The sequence below is a fragment of the Hibiscus syriacus genome, unplaced genomic scaffold, assembly GCF_006381635.1.
Source record: "Hibiscus syriacus cultivar Baekdansim isolate YM2019G1 unplaced genomic scaffold, ASM638163v2 tig00012307_pilon, whole genome shotgun sequence".
NCBI lineage: Eukaryota > Viridiplantae > Streptophyta > Magnoliopsida > Malvales > Malvaceae > Hibiscus > Hibiscus syriacus.
The window spans coordinates 43,718-51,465 of record NW_024062269.1 but is presented as its reverse complement, the minus strand read 5'-3'; the positions used below and the strand labels follow the sequence as shown (position 1 = coordinate 51,465).

The window sequence follows — 7,748 nt, the reverse complement described above, 5'->3', positions numbered from 1 at the left end:
TGGATTAGTCAAGGCAAAATCTTAAAACCGAGAGGACAACAAAATATATATATATTTTAAAAAAATCTAAATGTTTCAAAAATCAAAAGACCCCTAAGATTTTGATACTCAAATCATTCAACTCTTTTGTCCGTCATTGTTACCGTCGTCATCCACATACCCATCGTTTATCAGACTCCATTAATGTCAAGTCTCTTATTGTCACTCATAAAATGGTCTTCGATTGAAAATTGGGTTAAGGATAGTCGATAGTGGGTTCTGCCGCTAGTTGGTGAGGTTTGCTAGAATTTGGGTTAAGGATTTGGGGGGTTTTATGATTTGATGGTGTTTTTTGAAAAGAAGGAAAACATATGGGCTTTTTCTTTTGAAAATAATAATAATACTTTTATTATTTTAAATAAAAATTTTCAAGAAAATATAAGGGTGACAAGTTTTGTTAACGGTAAAATTTAACGGTCGTTATGTTATAAGCACCTAAAAGTGTAATGAACAAAACGTTGAACACATATTTTTAACGAAAAATTCTTTAGACACCTAAAATCAATTTTAAGTATAATTTAAGCACTTATTTTTGTATTAATCATATTTATTTTGTAGCTTATATTAATGATTGCTCTTAATAGTCCCGTCTTCAAGATTTGAAGAAGAATATTTTTAATAAAAGGATTAATGTAAAAATAAGTGCACAAATTATACCAAAAGTTAACTTAGATGTTTAAAGAATTTTTGTTAAAAATCGATGTTTAACATTCTCTTCGTTATACTTTTAAGTGCTTACGTTGTAATGACCGTTTAAAAAAGTTAATTATCCCATTTATACATGAAGTATATCGAATTCTCAATTTCATACATAATGTTTAAAAACTTTCGATTTTATAAATAGTATAGTTCACATACTTTCATAATGGAAGATGACGTGAAACCTAGTAACAACTAATAAAATGACACGTGTAATTTTTAAAAATATTTTTAATTTTTTTTATTAAAAATAAGACCCATTCCCCCTATTTTCCAGATTTTACAAATTTTGCAGATTTTTTCCAGTTTTGCCATAGGAGATTATTCTTGCATTAAAACGGAGCCTGGAAAATAAAGATTCGACGAAAAAGCGATGGGTCAAACCGGGAAGAAAGTGTTCGGAGCTGAAATTCTCGGAAAACGTTTGTCGTGTTCGTGTTCGATGAAGGAGGGAGGAGAAGAGGGTTGTTGTCAGGGAAATTATCGATCGGGTTGGAGTCTTGGAGAAGAAAAATATATATACTCATGCATCCCCCAATTCGAATTTTCACAGAAAAATACTTTCTTTCTCCCCATTTTCGCTTTCCCTTCAACCAAAAAACCATAAGAAAATTTTGATAATTTCACAGGGTAAAGAAATGAAAAAAAAGAAAGTCTTACAAGGCAATTCCCATGACTCAGACTTGTTCAAATCCACCTCTCCAATGGCTTTAGCACTGAAGTTGATCTAGAGTTAAGTTCTTCAAGATCTCAATGGTATTTTAAGGAAAGAGAATAGCAAAAGCCATAAAATCTTTCTTTCTCTCTCCCTCCTCCCCCCTCTCTGTTCCTCTTAATCCCCTTTGTATTCACTTTTGGCGCCCCGAAGATGCCATTCCATCGTGCACAACGCCGGTGACGAACAAATGGGGAAAATTAAAAAAATAGATCTAATTTTTTTAAAAATTAAAATAAAAAAAATATTTTTTAAAAGTGTCACGTAGTGGTTACTGGTTTCACGTAAACTTCGGTGGTAGAAAATATTATATATGAAATCGAAAATTTTTAAACATTATATTTGAATTCAAGAATTCAGTATACTTTATATATGAATAGAGTAATTAATCATTAAAAAACTTATTAAATGATACGTTTATATTTATTTGGAATTTTCCTTTCCTATTCATCTCCCTCTCTCTTAGCCCCAATCCCCCCTCCTCGTCCTCTCCCTTCTAGTCCCCTTTTTCCCCTCCCTCCTTAATACCCAATTAAAATCTCACTCATTAAATTTAGGGTTAGGGATTTATGACACCCATCGATTAAATTAAGAGTTAGGGGTTTAAGAATTTATGTATTTAGAGGTTTGGAATGAAGGCAAAAGCAATAGCCGATCTGTGGGTGGGTGGTGACATAAGCGGTGGCAAAAAATGACCGGCTACGATCGGAAAAGAGGTTTAAAATTATGAATTTTAAGATTTAGTTTTTTTTTTAATTTTAAAGAAATTTGAGATTTTTTAAATATTATTTTTTTAAAATAAAAATTTCAAAAAATATAATATTGACACGTGTAAAATAACGATATTTTTAATGGTTGTTACAGTCCATGCACCTAAAAATATAATGTTGAAAATATTAAACACCTAAAAGTATAACACAGAAAATATTAGATACATATATTTAACTAAAAATTCTATAAGAACCTAAGGTTAATTTTAAATATAATTTGGACACTTATTTTGATATTAAACTTGTTAAAACTACAATATATTCACGAGTATACCTAATAGTTATAATAAATTTTGAGTTATATTTTAATTTTAAATACTAAAACCTATAATAAATTGACTTTAGTTCTCTGTACATCAAATAAATTATTCATGAATTTGTTTGATTGAAAGGGAATGTTGAAACAAATTTTGAATAGTGGTTTTACAATTTTTAGCAATATTTGAAAAGGATGATGATATCTCACCCTCACCTTACAAACCAAACTCAACTCATCTCCATGGATACCCAACTTGCTTCTTTATGGTATGCAGTGCTATCAGCTCTACATATGCGTGCAAACAATCCCAACTCCACATCATTGTTAACACAATTATTTAATTTTTCTAATTCATAAAAATATCAGTTCAATGTAATAAACAAGATAACAAAAACTCATTTATTTATATAATAATTAGATTTGAATCTTTTAATTCTTTTTTTAACTTTATATTGAACATCATTCAAATGCACATTTTCATTAAATAAGTAGTTAATTAGAGTATACAAATTTGTGATCATTGCAATTTTTATGTCACCATCATTATTATATTTGTTCACACATCAAACTCCAAATCTCCTCTCTTCTTCCTTTCTTTCCAAGCGATCTATGGTTTGGTCTAACAGTGGTTTATCCTTCATTCTCTTTTCTCCTTATAATTCCTTCCAATTCCCATTGTTTCCATTGCCAAATCAACAATTTCCCGCGCTTTCCACTAAAGAGCTTCAAAACCCAACGGCAATGGCCATAACGAAGCAACATCTTGACTTCCTCTTCACTCTCTCATTTATCTTCTTTTTCCATCTACATTGCTCAACAACTTCAGCCCAAGCTCCGGCACCAGCACCACCCACTCCACTGGACATCATCAAAATTCTTGGAAAAGCTAGCCAATACACCATCTTCATTCGTCTTCTAAGATCTACACAAGTCTCCGATCGTCTCATTGGTGAGCTCACAGATGCAGACGATGGGAAGACCATTTTCGCACCCACAGATAAGGCTTTCTCAAACCTGGAATCTGGTGCATTGAACTCACTCAACGATGAACAAAGGGTTGAACTGGTTCTGTATCACGTCGTCCCAATTTACATCCCATTAAACCAATTCCAAACTGTTAGTAACCCAATGGGAACTCAAGCTGGAGATAGTGGCGACGGTGCGTTCCCTCTTAATGTCACCACTGCAGGAAATACAGTAACTCTAATGACTGGGCTAACAAAAACCAGAGTTGCTGGCACAATTTATACTGACGGTCAGCTTGCTATTTATCGGGTGGATCAAGTACTTCAACCTTTGCAAATCTTCGCTTCTAGGTCTTCAGGTCCAGCACCAGCACCGGGAAATTCTAGGAAGGCTGCTGAGAAGTCTAAAGCTTCCACCCTTGCCCTGCATAATTTAGCTTTGTTGGCATTTAGCATTATGGTTTTTTAACTTTCTTTATGACAATAAAGGGGGGGGGGGATGGTGTTTTTCATGAGATTCATTGATTTGGAAATTTGTCTGATTTTCTCCATAGATTGATGATGATTAAGGTTGTGATTTGTTTGTGAGAGCGTGTTCCCCCCCCCCCCCCAAATTTGTTCTTTTTTAATGTAAGTTGTACAAAGCGTTTCCTTTAACCAAACTGCTAAATTAGTTTTTTTTTTACTTTAAAAATATTAAAAGATTCATCACAAATAAGATAATACGAACTTGGATACCCAGAAGTTTCAAAGTTCACCTATATGCGTGAGAAGCAGTCTTGAAAATGATAGATTCAGACTCTGCCCTGTAAGAATATAATCAGGCTCATTTGTCCTCTTTTTTATTTTATAGGGACAAGGGTAGTAAAAGGAACAGATTCTTCATGTCAAGTTACTCCATTCAATGGATCTCTAATTCCATCCTCCATCTTGAAGGAGAATATTTTATATACTCGAGGGAGATGGAGAGGGGTAGTTCAGTTTTTTTTTATTATACTAGAGTCGAATTGGATCAAACAGGACAAAAGCTAAGAGCAATTAAATTTAGAGCTGCTATATTGTGAGTGTAGACACTCGTTTTCGTTCGGAATATTAAAGGCATTTATTTAAATGTTTATATTATTATATAGTATATAATATATATAAAATAATTTCAAAAAATGTGAATAATATATAGTTTTTGAAAATATATAATTTTTGAAAATATATATAGATTTCAAAACATATAATATATATTACTTTTGAAAATAGTTTTTTTAAAAAGAAAACATATATAATATATATAATTTTTGAAAACATATTATAGTTTTTGAAAATATAATGTATGTTATATAGTTTTAAAATAAATATAGTGTACATGTTATTTATTATATATATATATATTATGTATATTATAGTATTATTATATTATATTATATTATTATTAAGTTATATTTATTAATATGTTATTTTATTTTTAGGGTCCAATTAAGTGGTCCAAACCAGTTTCCAATCTAGCAAGGGTGTAAGGAAGCCCAACCGAGCAAGCAGTCTGACCCAGCAAGCAAGCCCGATAAGGGGTGGGCCTGACCTAGCCCAATAAGCTCATCTGTCTGACCCAATAGATTAGGGTTTCAAACTTAGAAAGGGCGCCACACAAATGACGCGTGAAGGTCATGCGCCAGCGTCAATCACAGAAAAATCGGAAAAAAGTTTTGCATGAACTCAAAGCTGGATGAAAGTGGTCGAATTTCCAGCGTAAGACTCGGACGAGGAAAATTCCATCCCTTTCGGGATTACAACCCGAAGTAGCCCTTTTCGAATGTTATAAAAAGGCCTCCGGTGAACACAACAGAAAACGAAGAATCATCGAGTAACAAGCATACAAGAAACCAAGCAAAAACAACGAAATCAAACAAGCTACACAAAGACTCAGGCAATACATGCTATATCATACTATCTGGCTAATTTCCAAGTTGGACCCGCTAAAATTCATGATGGGTGTACGCGCTCCCTATAGAAGGTTAGCCCGATGGGAAATGCTTTTATTTGAATTCGACATTGAGTACGTGAGTCAAAAGGCTATAAAGGGTAGTGTCATATCTGACTTCTTAGCAAACAGAACTTCTGAAAATTATGAACCGTTGGACTTCGACTTCCCAGATGAAGATTTGATGGCCATATCTTTAGAAGAAGCAAATACTTCTACATGTGATTCATGGAAAATGTATTTTGATAGTGCATCAAATGCGTTAGGGCACGATATTGGGGCTATTTTGGTCTCACCCAAAGGAAATAATTACCCATTCACTAGCATATTAAACTTTGATTGCACTAACAACATGGCGGAATATGAAGCCTGTGTTTTGGAGATTCGAGCTGCTATTAGACAGAACATAAAGGCTTTGAGGGTGTATGGAGATTCTGCCTTAGTGATCTATCAGCTCCGAGGAGAATGGAAAACAAAAGATACCTAACTAGTGGAATACAAAAAGCTCATTTTGGATCTACTTAAAGAGTTTAATGAGGTCACTTTCCATTACGTACCCAGAGAAGATAATCAGATGACAGATGCTTTAGCCACCTTGGAAACAACATTTATAGCTGGTAGGGAATCTGACATCATGTCAATCGACATGCAATCATACAAATACCTGGAACGTTGTTATTACATCGAAGAAGTGAGAGATAAAAAACCATGGTACCATGATATTCTGTAGTATATTAAAAATCAAAGCTATTTAGAGGAGGCCACTGAAACTGACAAAAGAACAATCAGAAGAATGGTAGCAGGAAATGTCTTTGATGGGGGAAGTCTTATATAAGAAAAGTCATGATCAAGTCTTGTTAAGATGTGTGGATGCAGATGAGGCAAAGATGATTTTGGAAGAAGTGCATGACAGAGTATGTGGAACTCATGCAAATGGACATATGATGGAAAGACAAGTCATGAGATACGGATACTTTTGGTCCATATTGGAGAGTTATTGCATCAATTATGCCAGAAGATGCCACAAATGCCAAGTCTATGGGGATAAAATAAATGTCCTGCCCTATCCTCTTCATGTGATGACGACTCCCTTACCTTTTTCTATGTAGGGCATGGACGTTATCGAACAAATCCATCCAAAAGCCTCAAATGATCATTGGTTATCATTGTGGCAATGGACTACTTAACCAAATGGGTGGAGGCTTCATCATATGCTAGTGTCACTCAGTCCACTATTTGTAAATTCTTGAAAAATGAGATCATATGTCGGTATGGTTTACCAGAAAGGATCATTACCGATAATGCAACCAGTTTAAACAACAAGATGATGGATGTTGCATGTGAACAATTCAACATAAAGCATCATAACTCCACCACTTATCAACCAAAGATAAATGAAGTAGTAGAGGCAACAAATAAAAATATCAAGAAAATAGTGGAGAAAATGACTGAGACATACAAAGACTGTCATGAGAAGTTGTTTTTTTTCCTTGTTTGCTTATTGAACTTTGGTGCGGACTTCAACTGGGGAAACCCCATTTTCATTAGTATATAGGATGGAGGTTGTCTTGCCCATTGAGGTGGAAATCACATTACTCAAGTTTATGTCAGAAGTAAAGCTGGATGATGCGGAATGGGCACAAACTTGTTATGATCAACTAGAATTAATAGAGGAAAAGAGGTTGAAAGCCATTCACCATGGTCGACTCTACAAAAAATGAATGATTCAAGCACACGACAAGAAAGTGCGCCCAAGAATATTTCATGAAGGAGATCTCGTACTGAAAAAGATTTGGCCAATTCAAAAAGACTTCAGAGGAAAGTGGATGTCGAATTGGGAAGGGCCTTACGTCGTAAAAAAGGCTTTCTCCGGAGGAGCACTAATCTTGACTGAAATGGGTGGGCCCGAACTACCCAATCCCGTTAACTCTGATGTGGTCAAAATATATTTCGCTTAAAGTGAAAACCCGAAAGGGCACCTTAAGTCAGAGATTAAAAAAATATTTAGAGTGAAAACCCGAAAAGGCGCTCTAAATTGAAAAAGAAAAAACAAAGAAACAAAAAGAAAAATAAAAGGGCGGGTCCAAGATGAAAATCCGAAAATGACGTCTTGAAACCAAGAGAGGATCCAAGATGAAAACTTGAAAGGGCGGATGTGATAATAATCCTAGATTCGCGCAGGGGAGGTCACGAATCAAAGCAATAAAGCATCACAGAATCCAAGTCTTCGGAGACTTAATATGTGACACCCCGACCCGGATATAACTCTGAGGTGTCACATTGACTTTTAAAACACTTTGACTCATTTGAAATGCGATTTAAAAGTTGACAA

At 34.3% G+C, this 7,748-nt stretch overlaps 1 protein-coding gene across 1 annotated transcript; it reads left to right on the top strand.

Moving 5' to 3' along the window:
• Positions 1–3,161: 3,161 nt before the first annotated feature.
• Positions 3,162–3,962, top strand: LOC120205154 (fasciclin-like arabinogalactan protein 12). Its single transcript, XM_039205069.1, has one exon. It carries the CDS (start codon positions 3,224–3,226, stop codon positions 3,914–3,916), a length of 693 nt encoding a protein of 230 aa, XP_039061000.1. The 5' UTR covers positions 3,162–3,223; the 3' UTR covers positions 3,917–3,962.
• The last annotated feature ends 3,786 nt before the right edge of the window (positions 3,963–7,748 follow it).

What these genes read in the sequence shown, in the direction of transcription:
- LOC120205154 (XM_039205069.1), top strand. Translation starts at nt 3,224, where the DNA reads ATGGCCATAACGAAGCAACATCTTGACTTCCTCTTCACTCTCTCATTT.